The sequence below is a fragment of the Equus asinus genome, chromosome 28, assembly GCF_041296235.1.
Source record: "Equus asinus isolate D_3611 breed Donkey chromosome 28, EquAss-T2T_v2, whole genome shotgun sequence".
Lineage (NCBI taxonomy): Eukaryota > Metazoa > Chordata > Mammalia > Perissodactyla > Equidae > Equus > Equus asinus.
In genome coordinates, this window is record NC_091817.1 from 43,727,289 (window position 1) to 43,753,310 (window position 26,022).

At 49.4% G+C, this 26,022-nt stretch overlaps 1 protein-coding gene and 1 long non-coding RNA gene across 2 annotated transcripts in view; one reads left to right on the plus strand and one right to left on the minus strand.

Moving 5' to 3' along the window:
- LOC106833273 (uncharacterized) overlaps positions 1-26,022 on the plus strand; it is a 35,349-nt gene that overhangs the window by 4,824 nt on the left and 4,503 nt on the right. The window contains exon 2 of the long non-coding RNA XR_011499025.1: positions 639-698. This is a non-coding gene — a long non-coding RNA (uncharacterized lncRNA). The remainder of the gene's footprint in view (positions 1-638; positions 699-26,022) is intronic.
- The window catches only part of LOC106833201 (polycystin-1-like protein 2), a 97,663-nt gene continuing 72,346 nt past the window's right edge, over positions 706-26,022 (minus strand). The window contains exons 31-43 of the mRNA XM_070500573.1: positions 24,519-24,747; positions 22,835-23,039; positions 22,059-22,155; positions 18,568-18,705; positions 16,874-17,059; positions 15,594-15,921; positions 13,656-13,789; positions 11,987-12,114; positions 9,090-9,250; positions 5,378-5,588; positions 3,741-3,842; positions 2,830-2,961; positions 706-922 (exon numbers count right to left, since the gene is read on the minus strand). Coding sequence (XP_070356674.1) covers positions 761-922; positions 2,830-2,961; positions 3,741-3,842; positions 5,378-5,588; positions 9,090-9,250; positions 11,987-12,114; positions 13,656-13,789; positions 15,594-15,921; positions 16,874-17,059; positions 18,568-18,705; positions 22,059-22,155; positions 22,835-23,039; positions 24,519-24,747 — 2,213 coding nt within the window. The 3' untranslated portion in view covers positions 706-760. The remainder of the gene's footprint in view (positions 923-2,829; positions 2,962-3,740; positions 3,843-5,377; positions 5,589-9,089; positions 9,251-11,986; positions 12,115-13,655; positions 13,790-15,593; positions 15,922-16,873; positions 17,060-18,567; positions 18,706-22,058; positions 22,156-22,834; positions 23,040-24,518; positions 24,748-26,022) is intronic.

Below are 26,022 nucleotides of genomic sequence, written 5' to 3' on the forward strand. Positions count from 1 at the left end.
TAAGCATCTTTCCTTAGGCTAGGAACTGATTGCTGCGCTCACCTGTGACCACCCAGCTCGAGACAATAGGCTTGCCTCCTGCTTCGCCCTCTGAGATAGCAGACCCACTATCTGCTGTGTCCATCAAGCGCTGTGCTGACAGGGCAATCTTATGACTATTGTGGGAGGGACATTTCAATCATATGTGAAACACCCTGTTTGGGGGTATATAACCACTCTGTGCACCCCACTTCTCCGGTGCCCTTTCTTCCTTCAGGAAGAGAGACCCCGGGCCATGGTTCCTCATAAAGCTTTGTTTAATTTTCTCTTGCTATTCTGTCTCATGTGAATTTAATTCGTTCTCTGGCCAGATGAACCCACATTAGATTGAGGAAAAGCCTTCCTCCCCTACAACGCCCCTTAGCATCTCTTGGACACAGTTTGAGAAACCCTGAACTAGAATCATTCAAAGGCAACCCCTCACCGACCAAGGAGATGAAATAGTCTGTAAAGGAGAGTTTTTTCCCCCTGAACTCCAAGGAGGATTTGTTTTATTTCTAGGAGGAAATACATTTGAACAAACAGTCCATGACAGGAGTGGCAATTGTGTGTATGTATGCATGTATATGTTTTTCTTATTTTTTTTTTTTACTTGCCAGGCGTGGGGATCTTCTATGGACACAGAAAAACATTGACCTGGAGAGATTATAGCATCACTGGTAAGTGTAGGCGGAGGTCCTGGCCCTCCCCCTCTACGGATGGCCGTGTGGAGAGGAGCAGCTTAAACCTGGGGTGCAGCTGGTGCAGGTGGAGGGCGCCGGGCCTCTGACGGCACCTTGGGCTGCTCACTGCTGCATCCAGGCTCCTGTCTTCTACATTTAATGCCCAGGAAACTGAGTATTTTCATCAGCAGTAAATCGGCGATCTCTCCTTCCTCCGTCAGCTGCAGAGGGAGAAAGACCCATGTGATGTTACATACGTTACATACCATCCTCTTGGGGGCTTTTCTTTCTAAGGGGAAACCCTGGTTTTATTGTCCAATTTGGTCCTGCCACAGGCACTTCATTGTTTAGAGTTGCTTTTGTGTTGGGATTCACCTTCTTCTGAGAATCCCAAGGGTGTGTGCTGCGGCCTTAACCCACAGGGGCTTCATTCTTCCCCTCTGATGAGAATGCCCGAATGCCCTCCACCGCCCCCAACAGAGGCTGTTAGGAATTTATGTACAAAGACCCTCATGCATTGCTACTGGGCACGTGAAATGGTGTGGCTGCTTTGGAAAACAGTTGGATGGTTCCTCAAAATTTAAAGCAAAATTACCATATGACTGGTTGAAATAAATTTCTAGGCCCAAGATGGAGCCACTCCTATCCGGGTGCCATGTCAGCAAACTGAAACTTAGGTAACTTGTGTCCCTGGTAAATGCTCCCCTTTACTAGAAATGCAGTATATCCTATCAGCCAGTCCGCAAACACCAAGCTGACTCTGCGCTCTATTCTTATCTCTGTTTCCTTCTCACACCAAAGGTGACTGTGTGGCCGCAGCCAATCAGATATTTTCTATTTTTCTCTTCCTTGTTCTTTATCCTATTATAAAAGTTTCCTGCCTTCCACCCCATTTTGCAGTTTTCTGAATGGAGACTGTCTACTTTATGAAGTGCAAAAGCTTATTTGAATCACCTAAATTGTCTTCTTTAATCACTTTTTTGTTTTGGGGGTCTTTTTTTTTGGTGAGGAAGATTGACCCTGAGCTAACACCTGTTGCTAATCTTCCTCTTTTTGCTTGAGGAAGAGTGGCCCTGAGCCAACATCTGTGCCCATCTTCCTCAATGTTTTTTTTTTGTATGTGGGATGCCGCCATGGCACGGCCTGATGAGCGGTATAAGTCCACACCCAGGATCCGAACCTGCAAACCCCAGGCCGCCAAAGCGGAGCACGCCGAACTTAACCACTGTGCCACCAGGCTGGCCCCATTTAATTACTTTTTTTTTTTAACACGTTCTCAACCTTGGCTGTATATTAAAATCTCTTGGGGAGGGCCGCCCCAGTGGCGCAGCAGTTAAGTGCACACGTTCCACCTTGGTGGCCCGGGTTCGCTGGTTCAGATCCCAGGTGTGGACATGGCACCACTTGGCAATCCATGCTGTGGTAGGCATCCCACGTATAAAGTAGAGGAAGATGGGCATGGATGTTAGCTCAGGGCCAGTCTTCCTCAGCAAAAAGAGGAGGATTGCCAGCAGTTAGCTCAGGGCTAATCCTCCTCAAAAAAAAAAAATCTCTTGGGGAGGGGCCAGCACCGTGACTGAGTGGTTAAAGTTCCACAAGCTCTGCTTTGGTGGGCTGGGTTCATGGGTTTGGATCCCAGACGTGGACTATTCCACTCATCAGCTGTGCTGTGGAGGCAACCCACATACAAAAAATAGAGGAAGATTGGCACAGATGTTAGCTCAGGGCGAATCTTCCTCCCCAAAAAAAAAAATCTCACAGGGAGATTTCAAAAATTCCAATGCTTGGATCATTGACCCAGGGATTCTGTTTTTATTGGTCTCAGCTGCAGCAACAGTGGTTCCCAAAAGCCCCAGGTGATCCTAGTGCACAGTCAGGGCTGAGAGTCACTGGTGGAATGAACACAGCCCCATGCTGGGGATCAGGTGACCCGATTCTAGTCTGTCCTTCATTTGCCTGTGATCTTGGGGAAGTAATTTCCTCCTTCTGGGCCTCAGTTTCCCCTCCTGTGAAATGAGGGCTTGATCTACAGTGGTCTCTGAAATCTTCCTAACGTATGAAGCTGCTCAGCCAGCCTCTTCCTAGTTCAAGCTCAATGACTGTTGAAGACCAGGCCAAAGGGACTCACTTGATAGCATTCTTGCTCCTCATTGAAGGCCACCAAGATGACAGAGATAAAGAGATTCAGCACCACAAATGTCATGAAAACGATGCAGGACCCAATCAGGAAGGAGCCGAGCACTGGGCTGTAGTCCAGGATCTGTCAGGAAGAAAGCCAGAGTTGTCCCCTGGGGTCCCGTGTCCTAGTGGCCACCTCCCCTACTAGGCACCATCAGAGGGCAACTGGTCCTGAAAGCTAGGCAGAGCCTGGAACCAGGAAGGTCCCCTTCTGCCTGGGGGCTGCGAGTATGAGCCTGTTCTCCAGAGCAGCCAGGAAAGGGAAAGGGCCCCCAGAGCTGCCATCTCCAAATATGGGCACCATTTCTGGCTAGGGCCAGGCGCATTCCCTTCTGGAGACCCCCAAGTGCAGCCCTCCCCTGGACAGCCAGTGCCTGATGCTCTTCTGTAAGCAGGGGTCCCCAGGGTGAGCTGTGGGCAGTAGTGCGGGGCTGTCTGCCTGGAGAAAGGGGGACCTTTTTATTTGTCCAAAGTTGCCCCACTCTTGCCAGGCCATGGACCCAAGGGGTGACATGCACTGGGGAGGCATTTGAGGGGGGTACTTTTTTTTTTTTTGAGGAAGATTAGCGCTGAGCTAACATCTGCCACCAATCCTCCTCTTTTTGCTGAGGAAGACTGGCCCTGAGTTAACATCCGTGCCCATCTTCCTCTATACGTGGGACACCTGCCACAGCATGGCTTGCCAAGCAGTGCCATGTCCGCACCCAGGATCCGAACCAGTGAACCCCAGGCCGCCAAAGTGGAACATGCACACTTAACCACTGCGCCACGAGGCAAGCCCCAAGGAGGGGCACTCTTTCTAATTTTCATAAGGCTTGATGTAGATGGCCGTGTTCACGTCCTCCCGCCCCACCCCATTACCTCCTCATAGTTGAAGATTCCTAGCTGAAGGCTGATCATCGTTTCTGCCGCATCAAAGAGGGTTTTGTAGGAACGGAGTTTCCAACCGAATATTAAGTTTGACTGTTACGGAAAGAGTCCTCATGAACAGGGAAAGAAGCTGTGCAACCCCCCAGAGCCTGGTGTTTGAGAGCAGAGTTGGTGATCGGGGTCAGCCACATCACGGCCTGGCAAAGCTGTCTGTACCTACAGGGTCCCACAGGTGGGTGCGTGTACACACCCAGTTCTGTACGTGATGCGTGTGCACTTCCGGGGCTCAGGCACCACCCGCTGGGAGACTGCTGCGTTCACCCAGATGGCTGCTCCAAGACTCAGTAATGCAACTGGGCTCTCTGGGGCCCCAGCCTCTTTGCTCTGGGGGAGGTGGGTTGGACAGACAACAGAGTTCTTCTCCCTGAGCAGGGCCTCCCCCCACTGTATTTCCCTCCCACCAAGATTTCCCCAGGGCTGTTGTGTCAGAGAGAAGCCCAGGACTCCATTGGCTCTGACTTGGGGACTTCTGGTCCCAGAGGACACTGCAATGTCCCTGCTGTCCATGCACTATAGACAGAGGACTGAATAAATCCACATGAATTAAGAGGTCGGATGGGGTACTTGCGACAAAGCCAGACTCCAACCTTTCAGTGTATACCCTCCATCACTCCATCAGTGCTCCTGAGCCCATTTCTGAGGGTGAGAGAGGAAGATGCAGTGGGCTCCGGGTTCGGGTTAGGGGTCAGGATTGAGGTGCTAGTCAGGGAGAGAGAATGGATCAGGAATGGGGAGAGGGTTGGAGTTGGAGTGGCACTAGGCCGAGACGAGCTACCGGACGGACGGTATGGAGATCATGGGGATGGTGGAAGGTGAGAGACCGGATGGGGCCAGGAGGAGGACTGGGAAAGGGGATGGAGCCAGGAGTGGGTCAGGATGGGGAGAAAGGTCACAGAGGAATGGAAGCCAGGGTTATGATGGGAATCATGCACTTGGAGAAGAGGGCAACATATTTAGGATGTGGCAGAGGGTCTTTGTTTCTCACGTTACTTGAAAATAAAGAAGAGTTGATAGCTCAAATTTCTTTTTAGTCACAAAAGAGGTGTGATTGTCAAATGGCTCTCACTGTTAAAGGGCTGAATGAAATGGTTTTGGTCCTACTGAGTTCATGCCTCGTGTAGGGCATCTAGCACTGACATGGCCTGCAGACGTGTCTATCCTCACTTCCCCATCTCTGCCCCAGCTCAAAGACGGGAACTGCCCAGTTCTTCTCCGCATCCCCTGACACAGAGGGAGTGCTCTGTGTGGATCTGAGCCTTTGGGATGTCTGGAGAACTGGCACATCCAGGCAGACGCTGGATGCAGAAAGGAATCCTTTGTTGGCGGTAGTTGCCCTTTCAGCCTTAGAGAGTATATCTCCTCACTCTTACCCAAGTGAGTCTCCAGCCTTTGCCATTTGGGGTGACTGGTTCATGAGCCCCCACCTAAAAGGCCCTGGACTCAGGAGATCCACCATCTCCCTAAGGTTCCCAGGGTCTTCCTAACCCTAACTCCCGACCCCCGACCACTGAGAAGCCTTTGCTTCCAAGGAGACCAGCCCTGAAGCTTTTGCCCAAGGAGCCACTCACCGTGATGGAGTAAGCCAGGAGCATGATAAAGATGACGATGATAAAGCCTGAAATGTCCCCCCAGGCACGGCGCAGGGCTGACGTGATCATGTTCATTTTGGGGTTCAACCTGAGCAGATGCCAAAGCTTCACGGTGGACAGGAGTACCAGGAAGGCAATGATGTAGCCAAGGGCAGCGTCAGCCGCTGCTGTCTCGCTGAAACTGATGCCCCTGTGGGACCAAAAGGGGAGCCTGAATCTCAGAGACTGTGAGCAGCTCAGCTAGAGCTCATCTGGGCTCGGTTCAGCTCAGGATGCAAGATTAGACTTATCACAATCTCAGAGGCCATGGCTTCCTGCAACAGGTCTGGGAGACAAAGCTGTCTGAATTCCCCCAGCTAAGTGATAATGAGATGGTAATCATGGTGCTGGAGGTGACAGTGATGATGATGGTGATGGTGAGGATGATGGTTATGATAGTGATGATGATGGTGATGGAGATGACAGTGATGATGACGGTGATGGTGAGGATGATGGTTATGATAGTGATGATGATGGTGATGGTGAGGATGATGGTTATGATAGTGATGATGATGGTGATGGAGATGACAGCGATGATGACGGTGATGGTGAGGATGATGGTTATGATAGTGATGATGACGGTGATGGTGAGGATGATGGTTATGATAGTGATGATGATGGTGATGGAGATGACAGTGATGATGACGGTGATGGTGAGGATGATGGTTATGAGAGTGATGATGACAGTGATGGTGAGGATGATGGTTATGATAGTGATGATGATGGTGATGGAGATGACAGTGATGATGACGGTGATGGTGAGGATGATGGTTATGATAGTGATGATGATGGTGATGGAGATGACAGTGATGATGACGGTGATGGTGAGGATGATGGTTATGATAGACCTTAGTTGCGTTGCCTCCTTTGACCTTAAGACCACTGGATGAGGTAAGTATTGCTACCTCCGTTTTACAGAAAAGGACAGAGAGTTGGCACAAGGTCACATGGCTAGTGACATAGGTAATGACGTAACTAGTGGTGGAAGAATGAGAGTTGGAATCCAGGTGTGTCTGATTCTAAAGTCCAGGTTCTCTCCGACATCCCACTTGCCTTTCATTCGCCTTTCCTGCCTTTGCATTTAAATTCAGTCTTAATGTTGGCCTGTCATTAAAAATAACATAGACCTGTATCTATTGATGTGGAAGGAGAACAGATTATAGAACCAAATGATATAATCTCAAGTTTGTAAAAGCTTTTAATATACATGTATAATGCCAAGTGAAAGCCATCCTTCTACCTAATCTCCTGCCTTCCAGAATCTTCCTCCCCTTTGAGCAGACTGGGGCTGCTGGTATGGATGGTTGCTTCCTCCTGCAGCTCCTGCAGCACCTTTTTCCTGCCTCTTTTAAAATACCAAGCCTCTCTCAAGCCCTTTAATTGCTCATGTATGTGGAAATAATAACCACATAAGCCCTCCTTCATGATGGCAGTTAGCTCTAATTAAAGCATGGTTCTCAACCCCGGCTACATGTTGTAATAACCAGGGGAACAGTAAAACTACTGGTGCCAGGGCCCCATCCCCAGACATCCTGTTCGTGGGTCTGGGGTATGGCCTGGGCATCACGGTTGGGTCATCTCCCGGGGTGACTCTGCTGAGGGGCCAGGCCTGAGAACCACTGGATTAAAGGGAGACTATGAAGCAAATCATTTGGTCTTAAAAAGTACTTTTAAAATTCAAGATCTGGCTATAAAATGGCTTGTGTATTCCAACAAGAAAACAAAATTTACAAGTTCCTGAAATAAACACAAAACTTTGGTCAATTGGTTAATCAAATTCAAATGAGGATCTCGCATAACACCAAACTTAACTATACTCAGGTTTCTATCCGAAGTGGCAGATTTTTTTGTTTTGTTTTCTGACACTCAGTGTAAAAAGAGAACTCTCGGGCCTGGCCCAGTGGCCTAGTGGTTAAGTTCGAGCGCTCTGCTTTGGTGGCCCAGGGTTTCACCAGTTCGGACATGGCACCTCTCATCAGGCCATGCTGAGGCGGCGTCCCACAGAGCACAACCAGAAGGACCTGCAACTAGAATCTACAACTATGTACTGGGGGGCTTTGGGGAGAAAAAGAAAAAAAAAAACAGAAAAGAAAATTGGTAACAGATGTTAGCTCAAAGCCAATATTTAAAAAAAAAAAAAAAAAAGAACTCTTCTTGCTGTATAATTGTTTTATAACCCATCGAAGCAAGAAACCTGTCTGTGTGGATGTCAAGAATCAAATGGGTTTTAGATCACTGTGAGGAATCATAAAGCATGGCTAGCGTGGGGACAGCGACAGTTCAAAAATCACACTGGCTGACAATGATCTCAGCCACGTATGACCTAAGACTCCCCATTGTTCCTTCCCAGAACCCGGGCTTTGTTCTCTGAGCGAGAATCAAGACAAAGTTCTTCTGTAAAGGGCTGGATGGGATGCATTTGAGGCTTTGAGGGCCAGACAGTTTCCGTGCCAATGACTCAGCTCTGCAGTGTTAGCAGCAAAGCAGCCGTAGACAATCCAGAAAGGAACGAGTGAGTGAGGGGGTGTTCCAGTAAAGCTGGATTTATGAAAACAGGTGACAGGCTGGATTTGGCCCCTAGATTGTCTCCTGCAAACCCCTTCAAGAGCTAAAACATCTTTAAGTTTTTAAAATAACTGTTCCGCATAAGGCTTACAATCAGCTTAAATAAAAACAAAAGTACTTTTGATAATTTCTGAACTCAAAGAACTCAGTTGATACCGAGACATTTCTATGAAAGAGGGTCTCTAGAGAGGGTGGGGTTTTTGTCATATATTTGGTGTGGCAACATGAGTGTGGCACAAAGAAGAGCTTAACGTGGGTTTGTTGAATGCATCAGACAGTCTAGAGTGGAGGTTAGGAGTGCAGAGTTCAAATTCTAGGCTCTGCATTTCCTTGCTGTGTGACCTTGCACAGACAACTTAACCTCTCTGAGCCTCAATTTCCTCATCTGTAAAAAAAGGGTTGATGATAATATTGTCTCTTAGAAGTTTCGGGAAGATTAAAGTAGATGAGAGAATGCTTTTAAAGTGGTGTTTTTATGACAGTGTATATGGCATCCAACAATAACTCAATAAATGTTGGCTCTGTCTATAAAATCAGTGAGTGAGTCAAAACACAATGGTTCCAAGTAAGACCTGGGATCCTGGAGACACACAAGGTAGGTTTAAATTACTTTTCTGCCACTTTTTAGCTGTGTGGCCTTGGGGAAGTCACATTACCTTTCTGAGCCTCAATTTCTTATTTGTAAAATGGGGTACTGATAACACTTACCTCCATCGGTTCTCACGTGAGGATCTGTGTCCTGCCTAACAGGGAGTGGACACTTGGTCAATAGGAGCAGGCGTGAGTTGACTGGGGTGCTAATACTCGCGAAGACCCTGCCCAAAAGGCTGGGAGGGACCTTAACAGGGTGTCACATGACCCTATGTTTTGGTAAGATTTGCAAAAGATATTGTTCTATTTTGTCTTAAAGAGTCCTCTCCAATTGTCTACACTTCAGGCCCCAAACCTGAGTCTCAGTGGTAGCTACAGTTGTTTTTTAAAGAGTGACCCGTGATCCTCTCAGGGTCAACAAGGTTTCAGAAGCCTCCCTCTGCCCCTGGGCCCTGGGGTGGGGAGTGGGGGCTGGGGCTGAGGTAGGGCCACTTACTCTTCCCCATGTTTCCGGTAGCGCTGGATGTCCCGCTCCGCCAGGCTGGCCCTCTTCACAAACACCGCCAGGGCGCTCCAGCTGGCCAGGATGATGGCCAGCTCCAGAAGGTTCCACTTGCTACAGAAATAGCGCCACTTCTGCTCCCTCATGAGCTTGCCCTGAGACAGGAGCCAGAGGTTCTGCCCAAGGCTGTGGCCAGAACTGTGCCCCCCACCCGGCCCCACGGTGGCTCCCACACCCTCCAGGAGGACCCCCTGGGAGGGGCTTACTGAGTCCTTGGAGGTTTCTCAGAGCCCTGGCCCCACATGCATAGAATGCCAGGGGCCTCTCCCCAGCCTTGTGCACAGACCCCGTCTGCTCCCATCACAATCCGAGCTGCAAGGTCTGGGGGTGTGTGAGAGTAAATACAGAATCTAACAAGAAAAATGTTTAATTCTCTCTGATGCAAAAAGATGGAACGATTCCTGCCCCATAAAGCCTTTTACTTTCGAAAACTTGTAATTGTGAATACTTTCTCTGCTCCTTTGAGATGTATTTTTTTTGTTAGTGCCTTCAAGTCAGTTCTGACTCTTCAAGACCCTGTGTACAGCACAGCTGAACCCTGCCGCGTCTTCAGGGCCCATTTTTTCGGAAGTGGGGGGCCATGTCCTTCTTCCTAGTCTGTCTTAGTCTGAAAGAGTCCGCTGAATCCTGTCCACCAGGGGTGGACCTACTGGTATTCGAAATACTCGTAGCATAGCTTTCAGCGCCACAGCAGCCTCCGTATGACAGCTAATGGATGGGTGGTGTGGTCCCTGGCCAGGAAAGGAGCCTGGGTTGTGGTGGCGAGAGTTCTGAATCTTAACCGCTAGGCCGCTGCTGAGAGGCATATAAATCTTTTTCAAAAGTGAAACAAGCCCATTTTACAACCCGAATGTTTTTCTCAGGGACTGGAAGCCATCTCTTTGAACTGTAATCATCTACAAAGAGAGTGCCCTGTCTTCCAGTTTCCCCGGGAGGGTGGGAGCCGATGGCAGAAACTACCTCCTCTTGTAAACATAGGAGAAGTTTATTTTTCCTTTGGATAAAGTTCTTTGGCAAACTGGGGTGGCCGCCCCAATTACCAGGTGGATTTAGGATGGATTAGTGGGACAAAAGGTGCTGTAAGTCCTCTTAAGGATTAATTAGCATTTATTTTAAGAACACGTATGTGATGGTTGTATCTGCCTGGCGATGTGTAGGAGTGAGATTTCTTTCTGTCTTTGTAGTCTCTGTAGTGGATTGCCTGGGATGGGCGTCCCATTCTGGCTTAGTGCTTATTCAGTAATAACAGTTGTTTTCTTAGGGGGAAGGGGGAGTCATTGTGGAATGGTACAGATTCAGTTTTGTGAGAGGACAAAAGTTCTGGCGACAGATGGTGGTGATGGTTGCGCCACGATGTGAATGTAGTTAATATGCCACTGAACTGTCCCTGTCCAAATGGTTAAAATGGTAAATTTTATGTTATGTATATTTACCACAATTAAAAAGAAGTCATTTTGTGAAAGTAGTTTTCTTTTTTTCCTACCTTTGTGGAGAGGTTTTCTGGATTGGCAGGAGACTTTGTTTTTAATTCTGTTTCCTCAACAGGTGTCACAAGTCAAAAAAAATTATCCTGTGCATGTTCTCAGCCCCCCTCCTGTCCCTTCTTTTCCCTTCCCCTCAAGAGAAGCTTCTGTGATGTGTTCCATTTCCCTCCTCCTGCCTGCTCTCACGGAGGAAGAACTGGTGTTTGGCTGGTGAGAGGGTAAGTTCCCCTCCGTTATAAAGGCGTGGAGTGAGAGGGAGATTTTTAAAACTACTCAAGCAGCATTTTGAGAAAGATTTAAGGGTTTTGAAGAGAAGTTTCTGAAACAGCCACAGGCAGAGTGTGAGGACAATCGAGAGCAGAGAAATGAATCTTGGAGCAGGTGGTGAATGGGCCTCCTTTAATGTTCTTAGAGAACTGCAAGAACTTAAGCTGCTATTTGATAACTACTGGCCTTTGCCTTTGAATTGATGCTCAGAGACCATGTGGGCTCCCGGTTTATGAAGTTGATGGTGTGGCATAGGGGTTAAATGTCAAGATCAGGTGTCAGACTCTTTGGCTTCATTTCTGACCTTGGATAAATTACTTCACGTCTCTGGACTTTAGCTTCCTACTCTGTGAAGTGGAGCCAATAGGACCTTTCCCTTGGAGTTGTTAAAGGAGAAAATCCACATAAGATTCTTAGCACAATGCCTGCCTTGTAGTAAGCACTCAAAGTATCATCCTTACTTTAAAGTAGTTGTTGGAACAGGGGATGGGGGGCTAAGATGCTCCTTTTAGGTATCTGGTTTCCATTTTTGGTGAGAGGAGTGGGTGGGGCATATAACAAGCTTTGGATGCCTGCCCAGCATCCTCAAGCCATCATCATTATCGACATCTGCACCTTCGTTGTATAACATGGTGGTAAAGGTGGCAGAGGGGATCCTTCCTCAATCCTGAGGACCACAGGTGAGAATAAAAGTGCTAAGAACCCCCACAATCTAAGTTCAGAGAACCCCTCAGCTGTGAGGATGGCCACGTCTCCTCTCCCCCACCTCCGGCATTTTTGGAAGGTCTCAGTTCAGCAGAAACAGGAGCCCTGCTCCTCTCCCTTTCCCACCCAGGAAGGACCACTCTCCAAGTTCTTAGATCCTGAGATGTGCTGAAGCTGAGTCCCAAGCCAGGTCAGCCCTCAGGACCAGCAGAAGGCCCCCCAAAGTTGTCATGGCAACAAGTAAGGAGAATCTTTCTCTCTCCCTTCTTGTGGCCCCTCCCTCCCCGACCAGGGAAGAGGGAAGAGGTGGGAGAGGGGACAGGACCTACAGCCGTCTCCATCCCTTGCCCGTGGAGCCACAAGCCCACCCCTCACCTGCACGATCATGTAGTAGAGGAGGAACAGGAGGTAGACGACCTCTGCCGCCACCACAAAGGGGTGCCAGCCATCGGTGAAGGGGCACAGGCGCAGGCTCTGCAGGTCCGCGTGCGCAAAGAAGGTTCCTGGAAAGCAGAGTGAGTTCCTCTCACCCCCAGCCACCTGCCTACTCAGAGCCACCGCTCCCGACCAGAAGTCATCAGCAGGGTGACTCCAGCTCAAGGCCTTCTGAGGGCTGACCAGGCGGAGATAAAGGTCCTTCAGACCCACAGACCTGAGGGACTGAACGAGGACACGTGGTGGACACCAAAGATAATGGACAGATCAGAAGGGACAAAGGAAGCTGCACTGGAAGACCAGCCCCCTACTCTCTGGTGTCGGCCCTTTGCGCACTCAGTCCCCTCCAGCCAGAGCACACCCAACCCACTTGACATCCATCTACTCCACTCTGGCTCATTTAGAGCCGTTTTGTCTAAAGACAAGTTCACTGAAGATCAATTCATCCATTGACCAATGCGCCAAAAGTTCAACCTTCTTTTGAATCATTTTTCATCCATTTGTGTGTCTTTCCCTCTTTTTTTCTAAGTATTGTAATGATTTTTTAGTGATAATTTTTTAAACCAGTTTGACTAATCAGGCTACTGCCTGCAAAGATAAAGCCAACCCCAAGCTTGGCAGCATGGAGAGCTGCGAACGGCCTGAGTTCTTGCTGACATCGCCAGGCTGCTGAATCGACCCGGCCTGAAATCCACCCCCCCTTCATTTGTAGAAATCCATAATTGAATCAGATGTGGTTTTGGAAAAGCCAGAGAAATGACAAAAAGAAATAAGAGAACACAGGAGATACAAAGGCCCCCCAAAAAGGATTTGAAAGAAATTTGGAAACTGGGGAATGGTAACGGAAGTTGAAGCCCTTTTACTTTTCTCTTTACACAGTTCTGAAAATTTTTTAAAACTACAAACATATTGCTTTTATTAAAAATGTAACAATGTTGAAAAGTTTTATTTTTAAAGGAGTGGTGGTTGAGTTTTAGGTAAATTGATTATTAGCTAAAGAGGCCTTAGGTCAGTGTTTTCAATAGACTGTGGTTAGCATTAAAAGAGGGTGGAAAGTGGAGGAATGGAGAGAAAGAACTCGGCTGGAACACAGAATATCAGAGTGCATCAGATGTAGGTAAGGAAAGGTTATTTTTGAAGCTTTGATCTGTTGTGTATATTTGTGTGTGTGTGTGTGCGTTGGACTATGATATAAGATGTCCTTCACACTGTAGATTGAGGTACAAGCTGTAAGATATTGTTTTAGGTGAAGGTATCTGTTACCAGGTCGCCCCCTCCCCAGCGCCTCACTGCCGCCTCCCCACGCCCACCCCCAGTAGACTGGGAAATATGAGCTGCCTTCAGACCCGCACTGGGTTCCCTTAGGATAACTTGGGAGACAAGGCCAAAGAGAAGAAGGGGAGCTAGGAAAAAGGCTGAAGCAGCCCTGAAGCCTTGCCTTTGGGTCCCCAGGGAGAACCAAGACCCATCCCTGAGTTTCCCAACCATTTGCCCTGGCGCTCTGGCCCTGGGATGGCTGGGTCCAGCTGGGTCAGGAGTCCTAGCCCGGGGTGGGGGGGTGTTTGTGTTCCAGAACACTGCAGCAGTGTTCACAGGCAAGGCTGCCCACCCAAGGCGCTGGTCTCCAGGGTCAGAGTGACGATGCAGAACAGGTTGACGTTGGCATTGTAGACAGTGAACTCCACAAACACGGCTCTGGTCAGCCTGTCCAGCCAGGTGTTGTCAAAGAGATACTGGAGAATTCTGTGGGAAGAGGGGTGTTTAGGGGCATCTCCATCCCCAGGGGCTCCCTCCCCCCTCAGCCCAGGGAGGAGGCAGGGCTTCCTGTCCAAACTTCTCCCTCTGCCTCTGCTCTCCTCCCTGGGCCACAGGACCTTGGGGCTGCTCCTGGGAGTGGTCACAGTTTCCCATCCCATGGTGCAATGTCTTGGCACACATGGTTTCTGGGCTGTAAGAGCAGAAGTTCTCAAAGTGTGATCCCCAGACGGGCAGCATCAGCATCATCTGGAAACTTGTTAGAGATGCAGATTCTCACGCCCCACCCCAGATCTCCCCAGTCAGAAACTCTCGGGGTGGGGCCTGGGAATCTGTCCTTTGATGAGCCCTCCAGGGGATGGTGATGCTTTTTAAAGTTTGAGGACCACAGTGTTAGAGGAGCCACAGAAACATCGGGGGCTTAGGCAGGCAGCAGCTGCAGCTGCCAAGGTCCCTCTTGGGCTGGCGGCTCACGTGAAACCTGTTCCTGGAGATCTGCCCACTGGCGTGGTGAAAAAAGCATGTTCTGGAGGAGGCGTCTGGATTCAAATCCTGGCTGCCCCAGGGGCAAGCTAATAACTTCTCCGGGCCGCAGTTTCCTCATCTACAATGCTGTTAATGCCTGGAGCTCAGGATCATTGTGAAGAAAAAAATGGAATGATGTGTGTGTGCAATAACGATGGGCCTGTTTTAAAATATGCCCTGTTCCCGTGGGTCTGCGTCCTACTTGATTCATAGAAGCAGAGAGAGAGGATCAGCCATTCCATGTGGCAGGAAAAGACCGCTTATTCTGAAATAGACTATTCCTGGCCCGTCCTTCATCCCAGGGGAGCCCTGCCAGTTGTTCTCCGTGGGGGTTTGTTACCTGTGTTGTGGACGGGGTGGGGTCCTGCCATCATAAATAACCTCGGTGTTGTAACAGTGCAGTGGAGTAGACAGGTTCACACGGGCTCACTAACTTGCCTGGGGCAACACAGCTAACAGGAGCGGTGCCAGGCTTTCCAACCTGGAGCTCTCTGACTCTAGAACACGCTGGGGGAGGCAGTCTGCAGGGGCCCTGAGCATCCTGCACATGTGTGCTGGGTATTCTAAGAAGGCCAGGCCTTGGTCGGGCTTCATCCAGGCCATTTCTCAGGGCTGTGTTTGCAGCGAGCAGCCTCGAGGACAGAGGTGACATCTTCCTTTGGACAAAGGGCAGGCTTGCTTCTGCCACTGTCAAAGCAGCAGGTGCTCCAAGATCAGTGTTCCTTTCTGGTACTGTAACTCATGTAACGCAAGCATCTATCATGGCCCTTTGCGGGAATTTGACTCAAACCACCGAGAAGCTCTGCTATGGCTCTTGTAGTGAGTAATAAAGTCCTTTGTCTCTGACCCAGGAGTCTTGTGTCTTCTGCCAACATTTATGAAACAGTAACAGCCTAGCTTATTAGTGTACAAGTAGGGTAAAGCCTCTGACACTACATGGTTCTTGATAAGGTTAAACCTTTATTACTCCCCACTTGCCTGGTGGTGGACAGCTTTGTGTGGTAGTGAGCTCCCCATCCCTGCTGGCTCCAGCAGAGGCCACCAGACTCAGATCACCAGGCTGAGAATGCCGAAGCGGGACTACCCTTCCAATTCTGAGACTGCACAGTTTCCAGGAACCTGAAAATACGACCTGAATGATTCTGAATCCCCCACAATGACAAAATGAGCTTGGCTCGGCCGTTTTTTTTAAGCCTGCCCCTGCCAACCAGACCTGGACTCTAGCAAACGGCTTTCTGCAGCTGCACATGAATCGAGTCAGCCTTACCTTGATGTGCTTTGGCGATCAGTGCCCAAGGGGACCACGTAGCCTCCTCCTGGGTACACAGTGAGTTTGCCCCAGATGGGATACCCTCGGCGTTGGCTCTGGCTCTGGTACTGCCAAGCCTGGGAAAAGCGGTTGCTGTTGTTAAGGGCAGAGGCATTCCAGCCTTCCCCATAGTCTGACAGGTCTTCAACATCCATGGAATATGGTGCCCGGCATCCATCGAGAGAAGCCCGCAGCTGTGGGGCAAGAGGGCAAGAGCCTTCCCGGACCCTCACTTGGCGAATCTGGGCACTGCCAACCAGCTTGGAGTTCCCATCAGTGATAAAGCCTGAAGATGGAAAACAGATGGATAAATCTAGCCGTCAAAATCATCTTAACACGTTCCAAACTCCCTGGTCCGGATGCTAATGTGAACTTCAGGCTACCCAGTATAGAGACAGCCAAGAGAAGTTGGCCAACCACAGGTTACATTTAACCGTAGGCTACATTCCTCACCATCTCCCCTCCTTGGACCTGCTCTACCTCCTGCATAATGTCTCTTGGGGAATGGCACCCCCCAACCCAGTCATCAACCTGGAGACCATCTGTGCCCTTTCCCTCAATGCCCACATCCTAATGGTCAACAAGGCCCATCAATTCTACTTCTTCAGTGTTGTCTGCACCATCCCCTTCTCTCCATCATCCCTGCCTCTCATCCCTACATCAGCCCCATCACTTCTCCCCAGCATCCTAACTTATCCACCCTATACTCCAACTTCCACATGCATCCAGAATGATCCTTCTTATACCACAGGTTTGATTATATTACTCCCTTATGTAAGAACCATCAATGGCTCCTCATTTCCTTGAGCATAACACATGAACTTTTAAGACCTTTCATGATCTGGCCCCTGTTTCTCTCTCCTGCTTTGCTTCTCACTGGTCCTCAACTCATACCCTCAACTGCAACCACACTCGATGCTTTGCAGTTCCAAGAATGTGCCCTGGTGTTTCAGCCTTGCCTTTTCTCATGTTGTCCCTTCTGCCTGGTACGCCATTTCTGCCTAGCCAATTCATGCTCAGTTACCTCTCATTCAGGAAGTTCTCCACTCTGCATCAAGGGAGGGGTAGGGACCGACCCCTCCCTTGTGCATGCACAGCATTCTGAGGGTCTCTCCTTGAAAGCAGGAGACACCTGTGGCTATTGGTTTCCTATAAGGCTCATGTTGACAGTGACCCACACCTGTTCCTAGAAAGGATTGTGCACCAGGGGGCTGACACCCAGGGCAGGGGGACAGTACCTGAGTGATGACTGTACAGGTTGCTAACAAGGGTGGTGTTGGCCCACGTGAAGAACTCCTGGAAGCCCAGGACAGCTGAAAAGCCTTGAGTGAAGCTGTGTTCAAGGTGTCTGTTGAAGTGGTAGGCATTGGGGTCCCTCTGCCCATAGGCCACCAGCAGCAGCATCCACAGGAAGCCCAGGTATGCTGAGGAGGCACAGTCACGAGTCAGGCAGGGTTCCCGATCCCACCAAGCCCAGGGCAGGAAATGGAGCATGGGTCAGAACAGTCAAAGTCTCATAGACCAGCCACTCGCCCCTCTGGTGACAATGGAACCAATCCTTATGGAGACCGTGGAAAGAAGTCAAGTCCACAGACCACGGGCCTCCTGTCTTGGTTTGCATCCCACGTCTGCCACCTCCTATCCCTGTGCCCTTTGCCAGTGACTTAATCCCTCTGGGTCTTACTCTCCTCATCTGTGAAATGTGGATAATAATTCTCTTACACAGAGTTGTGCTGAGGAAGTCAACACATTAATATTTATACAGAACTTAAAGCAGCGCCTGCACAGAGTTCGTGCTATATAAATGTTTCTTCATTAGAATTTTTTAAAAGTGGGGCATCTGCCGTGTCGCACTGCTGAAGATAGAGCAATGAAGATGACAGCCATGTCCCCTGCCCTCATGGAGCTCACCGGTCCTGTAGGAGACAAGGGCCCATTAGATGCATAGATTTAGTTTAAGAGGCAAGACATCAGAATCACGTGGGGGATGCAGATCCTTACTGAATCAGAATCTCTGGGCAGGTCCTGGGTATCTGCGTTCAAGAGACCCCTCCCTGGGGCGACACGTTGTGGCTCTGCCCACACCGCTCGGTGCCCTTCATTCTGTACGTGCTACTCCTCCTATGCAAGCTCCCCCACACCCTGCTTTGCTAGGAAAGTGCTCAGCCAGTGGGAGGGCTGGCTAGGGATGCTGCAGGGTCAGTGCCTCCTCGGGAGCAGCAGTCCCCAGTGACCTGCTGGGTGACAACTCAGGGGCACATACTACCTGTTCCTCAGAGGTCCCCAGCAGGACCAAGCCTCCAGTGCCTGTGTGGAACCCACTCATCACTGTACCTCACTTTAGCTTCCTTCCCTCTCCCTGCACTTCCCTTTCCCTACCAGTGCTTCCCAGGGCTGCCTCCCCAGCCAATGCCTTACACCCAGATCTGCTTGCGGGGGGGCCCGAGACTAAGAGAGAAACTGAGGTTTGACATTTCCTGACCAGACGGCCAGGGGAAGCCTATCTGAAGACACAGGCTTGGGGCTGAGAAGGAAGGAATAAGAGCACGTAGCCAGAAGAAAAAGTGGGGAGGTGGGATGAACGCATTCCAGGCAGACTAGAAGGAACAGCCCGGGCAAAGGCGTGGGGTCAGGAGAGGGCACAGCATCCCAGGAGCTGCAGAACGCTGTGTCACTGGAGCTCAGGGCACAAGGGGCCAAGAGAGGTGACCTGGGGTTGAGGGGAACCACATTAGGGAGTTTGGACTTTATCCTAAGGGCTGTGAGGAGCCACTGAAGGATTTCAAGTGTAGGGGAGAGGCTGGGGAGAGCTGATATCTAGGAAAACGGGCCCAGGAGCAGGGTGGGGCTCATCAAAGATTGCCGCATGTTCAAGTCTGAGTTGAGAACCAGCAAGTAGGAAGATGGCTTGTGGGTCATCTTGGCTGCCTACCCAAGATTTCTCTGATTAGGGCAAATGCTTTCTGTTCCTTGAGGTGCGTCTTTTTCATCTTCTCGAAGTCGGCGGCCAGAGGTGGCTGGTAGACGTCCTTTCTGCTGTTCCTTCGTGCTCGGAACAAGGCAGAGGGGCCTGTGAAAGCCAGGACACAAGGACAGTCGGCCAAATGGGCAATGGAACCAGGGTCTACGTTTGCAACCAGATGACTCTTCTCTCAAGAGGGACGATGGGATCTGACATTCCTCCTCCTGGGGAACCATTTCCCGAGACTACCTCCGTGCCTCTCTATGGAGTCCCAGCGCCCAGAACTCCATCCCTTCTTCTGCACCTGGAGAATTCTCATCCTGAAACACAAATGGCCTCCCCTCCCTGAAGTCTTACTGACTCCTGGATGCTTCCTTCCTGTACTCCGGACTCGAACATGGACCCCAACATTTCCCAGACTTTGACGATGGAAGGATGAGGGTAATTAATGTTTCACAGTCCTGTCATATCTAATTCCAAGTATCTTCTTTTTCAAACCACTTTACTGAGTTATAATTTACATAAATTCACCCACCGGAAGTCTACAATTCAATGATTTTAGTAAATTGATAGAGTTGTGCAACCATCCCCATAACCGGTTTTAGAACATTTTCATCACCCCAGAAAGTTCTCTCCTGTCCTGTTGAAGTCCCCTGTCCACTCTATCCCCACTAATCTGCCTTCTGTGTCTATAGATTCTCCTTTTATGGATGTTTCATATAAATGGAATTGTACCTATGTAGTTTCTCGTATCTGCCTTCTTTCACTTAACGTGTTTTGGAGTTCATCCATGTTGTTGTGTGTATTACAAGTTAGTTTCTTTTTATCACTGAGTAGTATTCCATTGTATGGATATACTACCTTTTGTTTATCCATTCATCCATTGATGGACATTTGGATTGCTTCTAGTTGTGGCTGCTATGAATGATGCTGCTATGAGCATTCATGTACAGGTGCTCGTGTGGACATAGATTTTCATTTCTCTTGGTTAGATTCCAAGGAGTTACCGTCTATCTTTTGGCTATTACAAATGAAGCTGCTATGCACATTTTGGACCAGTTCCTGCATGAAAAGAAGTCTTCATTTCTCTGGGATAAATGCCCAGGAGTACGATTGCTTGGACATACAGTAATTCCATTTTTCGTTGTGAAAGGAACTGCCAAATGGTTTTCCAGAGTCGTTGTACCATTTTACATTCTCATCAGCAACATACAAACACTCCAGTTTCTCCACATCCTTGTCAGCATTTGGTATTATCACTATTGTTCACTTTAGCCATTCTGATAGGGGTATATTGACCCTATTGTTTTTTGGATCCATGCCCTTCTGTCCACCCCCACTGCCAGTACGTGTCATCTCTCCCCTGCAACAGTCTTCCTACCAGCCTCCCCATTTTCATTATTGACCAAATACCTCTGGTCTCCAAGAGCTGCCACAGTAATCTTTCCAAAATCACAAAATGGATCATATTGCTCTCCTATTTATTTATTTATTTATTTTGGTGAGGAAAGTTGATCCTGAGCTAACACCTGTGCCAATCTTCCTCTATTTTGTATGTGGGATGCTGCCACAGCGTGGCTGGATGAGCAGTGTGTAGGTCCATGCCTGGGATCCAAACCCACGAGCCCCGGGCTACCAAAGCAGAGCGAGTGGTGCCAGCCACTAGGCCAGCCCCCTGCTCTCCTATTTAAAACACTTCAAGGGGCCAGCCCTGTGGTGCAGCAGTTAAGTTCCCATGCTCGGTGGCCCTGGGGTTCACCAGTTTGGATCCTGGGTGTGGACCTACACACCGCTTGGCAAGCCATGCTGTGGCAGGCATCCCACATATAAAGTAGAGGAAGATAGGCACAGATGTTAGCTCACGGCCAGTCTTCCTCAGCAAAAAGAGGAGGATTGGTGACAGATGTTAGCTCAGGGCTAATCTTCCTCAAAAAACAACCAAAACCAAAAAATAAAAAAATTAATTAAACAAATAAATAAATAAAACACTTCAAAACCCCAGCATTGACCCAGGACCTACAAAATGCTGCATGATCTGCTCCTCACCCACCTCTCTGTCCTCATCTTGAACCATTCCCCCCATCCTGATATGCCATGCTTCGGCCACACTATCAGTATTTGCTATAAACTGACAAGTTCTGTCCCACCTCAGGGCCTTTGCACATGCCCAGTGTGCAACCTCTCTTTTCTCCTGCCCTCCAGGAGTCAGCTTCAGTACCCTTTCAGCAGAGAGGGCTGTACTGTCCTGTTCTCTCCCCCCTGTTCTCATCACAGTTCACACTTATGTGTCTACTTACACATTTACTTATTTAATGTGTCTCCCCAAATGGTCTGTTCATTCCAAGGACAGCAACCTGTGCCACCCAGTCAGTGCCGTGTTGCCTGGAGGTGGGAGTGGGGACTGACTTCAAATGGGCAGGAGGGAACCTTTTGGAGGTAAGGAAGATGTTCAAAATCTGAATTGTTGTGAAGATTGCGTAACTCTATAAATTTACTCAAATCAATGAATTACACACTGACAACGAGTGGATTCCTGTAATTCACATTCTTAAGTCATCACACTGCCTGGCACACAGCAAGTACACCCTGAATCATTGGGAAGGGCTGGCTGAATGAAAATTTAATTGGTCTGGAGGCTGGCGTCTCTTTGGCGAAAAATTGCTCTTTGGTCTTGAGAAGGAGATGTTAATGGATCTTTTGGATCTGCAAAGCCAAAACCCTACCCTAGAATGGAGGAACGCAGGCCCGTGAGGGGCGACCACACTGTGGAATGATGTCGGGACGTGGGCTTTTGGCTATTCCTGTTTTATTTTCCCTGCAAGTCAAGATCTCTGCGTAGACGGTCAGAGGGTGGGTTCCGTTCTGTTTGCGTGTTTGTTTTGTTGTTCATTTATTGTCGGGCCCCCTCAGGCGTTTGGGCTGGGAAGTGAGAAATCAGGTTGGGGGAGGGGCCAATCAGGGGCCTCGCCAACAAGGATCAGCATGGCCGTGTTCCAGGAAAATTTTGTTTACAGACCGGGCGCTGGACTGGATTTGGCCCCTGGCCGTAGTGTGCCCGTCCTTGCCCTTGAACTCTAACTCACCATGACTTTTTGCAGCCCACCTGCAAACTCATTCTGTTTGGGGTTTCATTGTAAAGAGCAGGAGCCTGAACCCTGGAGAAGAAAGCTGCTTGCTTGGGCATTGCACAGAGAATGACGGCCAGTGCAGAGCGCGGCCCCCAAGGTGCCCCTTCTGGCTGAGGGGTCCTGCACGCTTGGGGGTCAGAGAGAAAGGCCCGGGGTGGGGAAAGGAACAGCATCGCTCAAAAGACAACAAAGGAGTCACTGGTTTCAGGATGGTTCAGGGGTGGTTCACCAGTCGGGGGTCAAGGGCTGAAGGGCAGCGAACACCGCCGGGGGCGGCTGGCCCAGCCTCATCGGGTGGGCTCCGGGCCCCTGCCTCCGCCTGTGCGCTCTTACCTGGACCGGACAGACATCCCGGGAGAGGGGCCACAGGCTCCTCCTCGTCCTCTACTCTCTTCAAGACCAGTGCGAAGAAGGCAGCGAACCCCAGCACCTGGAAAACACTGAACCCTAAGCCCGTGTCGGAAACTCTCTAGCCACTCTGGCCTGGGAGGGGGCGGGATGGGACCACCTCTGTGGACTGGATGGGTCCTAGATTCACTGTAAATGTCTCCTCGTTCCTGCAGCTACCCCCCAGGGGTGTTCCTAACCCCCACTCCTTCCAGGGGGGCTGAGGTCCGAGCTCCAGGCGGAGCTCTTTGACTCTGACGCGCTCTCTTAGTCATTTGACATTTTCAGAAACAGGAAGGTATCTTCCAATTGACACACACATTTAATAACCTGGTGTTTTTTTTCTGAAGGTACAGTTCCCAAAAATTGCTGGCCTATCTCACAATCAAAAGCATCTTAGAATCGAGAAAATATGGTATCATTCCTATTTATACATGTGGCTCAGGGCACGGTCTTTGTCACCTTCTTCACCTGAGGTTTTCTCATCTATAAAATGGAGGCGAGGACCTTCCTGAGGGTGGGCGTGAGTGTTAAGAGCTCTGGTTGTCATGCAATTATCTTCATTAGGGTTGCTGCCCCGGGACCTGCACAGAGGTGGTGCTGTGTGTAGGTTTGTTGAATGAATAGATGAAGGAGCTGCCCGAGCCTCAGGACAGGGCAGCTGGCAGGAAGGGAAACGTGGGCAGAAGGGAAGGGCAGCCACCCGGGGCTGAGGTCCTGACCTTCAGGGGCTGGGTGACAAACATGCTCTCCAGGAAGGAGACAGCCATGGAGATGAGCCACTTGAGGGAGCTGGCCCGCCCGTAGCGCAGGCCGTAGAGCATGGTGAAGAAGGCTGCCACGCCGCTGGTGGCCGCCACCAGGAGCCAGCCTACCAGGACACACCACCAGGGCAGGCCGCGAGGGGGCCTGCTCGCCCATGGAGAGCTGCAAAGAAGGGTGGATATAGTCAGATGACATGCCTAGGGCTCAAGTTCAAATCCCGCTCCACCCCGACCAGATGCATGACCTTGGCCAAGCTCCTTGACCTCTCAGACCCTCAGTTTTCTCCTCTAATTTGTACCCATCTCAAAGGGCTATTCTTTTTTTTTTTTTTTTGAGGAAGATTAGCCCTGAGCTAACATCTGTCGCTAATCCTCCTCTTTTTGCTGAGGAAGACTGGCCCTGAGCTAACATCCATGCCCATCTTCCTCTACTTTATATGTGGGACGTCTACAACAGCATGGCTTGCCAAGTGGTGCCGTGTCCGCACCCGGGATCCGAACTGGAGAACCCAGGGCTACCGAAGTGGAACGTGCACACTTAACCACTGAGCCACCGGGCCGGCCCCTCAAAGGGCTAGTCTTCATTCTATCCATTCTATGCAGTACATATATATTCTACTGAGGTCACATTCATTGCTTACTAGGAGCTTTACTCAGATTTGCTCCCTTATTCCTCATGACAAGCCTAGAAGTCTGGTACTATATAATTTTTTTTGTTTTTATGATGAAAATTCCTCATCATACAAAAATCAGCCAGCACAACAAACCCCCAGCAACTAGTTTCAACAACCATCACCTCCTTGTCATATTTGATCATCTTTCCTCATCCTCTTTTTTTTTTTTGCTGGAATATTTAAAAATAAATTCCAGACAGAATATAAAATTATCCTTAACTACTTCAGAATGCATCTCAAAAATGGTCATTTTCTTACTGAATTTTAGTGCCATTGTCACACCTACCAAAATTAATAAGAATTCCTTGATGTCATCTAATAACCCATCTGTATTCAAATGTCACTGGTTATCTTAAATTTTTTTTTTCTTTTTGGTGAGGAAGATTGGCCCTGACCTAACATCTGTTTCCAATCTTCCTCTTTTTGCTTGAGGAAAATTGTCACTGAGCTAACATCTGTGCCAATCTTCCTCTATTTTGTATGTGGGACACCATCACAGCATGGCTTGATGAGCGATGGGTAGGTCTGCACCCAGATTCTGAACCCGCGAACCCTGGGCTACCGAAATGGAGCATGCGAACTTAACCACTATGCCACCAGGCCGGCCCCTGTATTTTGTTTTAAATTTGAATCAGGAGATAGGCATTATGATTCCCATTTTACAGATGAGGAAACTGTGGCTCAGAGAGGTTGAGGGATTTGTCCAAGGGCACACAGCTAGAAAAGAGCACACATGAAAATGGTTATAAACTGTAAGGTGCTGTGCGGAGGGCAATCACTATCTTCTGGCAGATAACCCTGTTCAAAGCCCTTCTCCCTGAATTTGTGCAGGAATCCTGAACTGCTTCTTCTTAGGAAGCGGTGGGTGAACATCCTTCCATGGTTGCTCAGGATGCCTTCTCCCTGAAGGCCCCAGGCTGGGCAGTGGGGGAGCAGGTGCCCACTCAGCACCCAGGGGAGTGGATTACCTCATACGTGCTGGGGGTAGGGTGCCTGGCTGTCCCCCTAGCCTTCGCTTCAGGGTCTGCAGCTGCCTGAGGGCGCGGGCATGGCTCTGGCCCTGGGGGAAGCCCCGGGGCCCCACCAGCAGCAGTGCCTGCTCCAGGTGCTCCAGCTGAAGGTAGAGACACTGCCTGTAGGCGCTGTCCTTCCAGGGGTCACTTGCGCCCAACGTGGGCATTGGGCATTGCTCTATTTCTGGAGGACAGGGGACAGAGAGCATCAGCTGGTGCTGAGTGGCCGAGCAGACCACCTGCGAGAAAAACAGCAGTATTAGGAACAGCGTTCTCTTTCGAATACTTTCTATGTGCCAAGCCATGAGAAATCTGAGATGCGGAAAGACGGGGTGCCAGGCTCACACGGCCAGGTGGGCTCTGAATGTACGGAGGGCATCTTCAAAATTTCCTTACACGCTGAGAGAAGAGAATGATATACCTGTCACTCTGCTGTGCCAGTTACCAACATTCTGCCAATCTTGTATCATCTCTGCCCCCTAACTTTTTTTTCTGGAGTACCTTCAAGCAAATCCCAAACATACTATTCTCCCATCGGCAAATATTTTAATATGTACAAGATTCGAATTTGAACCCAGGTTTGCCTGGTGCCAAAGCTAGTGTAAGTTTTAACCTTTTGTTTTTAACTTTGTTTTAGGAAAAATTTCATACCTGAAAATGGGAATGATGAGAGGAACCCGCATAGACCCATTGTTCAAAATTAGCAACACGTGGCCAGTCGTGTGTCACCTGCACCCCACCCACTCTCTCCATGGCGTTATTTTGAAGCAAATTCCAAACCTTCTGTCACTAAATATTGTAATATGCTTCTTAGAAGATAAAGACTCTTTTTAAAAACAAACCCCTTGATGTCGTTATCAATCTTTAAAAGGATTAACAGTAATCCCTTAATAGCATGGAATATCCAGTCAGAGGTCAAGTTTCCCCAGATTATCTTGTGATTGTTTTTCTACAGTTGGTTTGTTCAGATTTCAGCTTCCTAATTTTTTTTAAAAAAAACAGTATTTTTTTGTTTTAATTACAGAGGTAATACATATTCATTGCAAGAAAAAAGCAAATTCAAACCTTTCCAGTCTTCCTCGTGCCTCCTAAGGCAAAATTGGCCTCTCCAGGCAGAACCAGGCCTGGTCTCTGGGCCCTGAGCTGGGAGGCTGGCCCCTTAAGGGGCACATTCTCCTCAGGCTGTAACGGGTTGGGTCTGTGTTTTGTTTTGTTTTTGAGGAAGATTGGCCCTGAGTTGACATCTGTGCCCATCTTCCTCCACTTTATATGTGGGACGCCTGCCACAGCATGGCTTAAGCGGTGCGTAGGTCTGCACCTGGGATCCGAACTGGTGAACCCTGGGCTGCCAAAGCAGAACATGCAAACTTAACCGCTGCGCCACTGAGCCGGCGCCCCCCGGGTCGGGTCTGGACCAGTGTTCATCTTCACGGGGGTACATGAAGCTGCGTATGGGAGA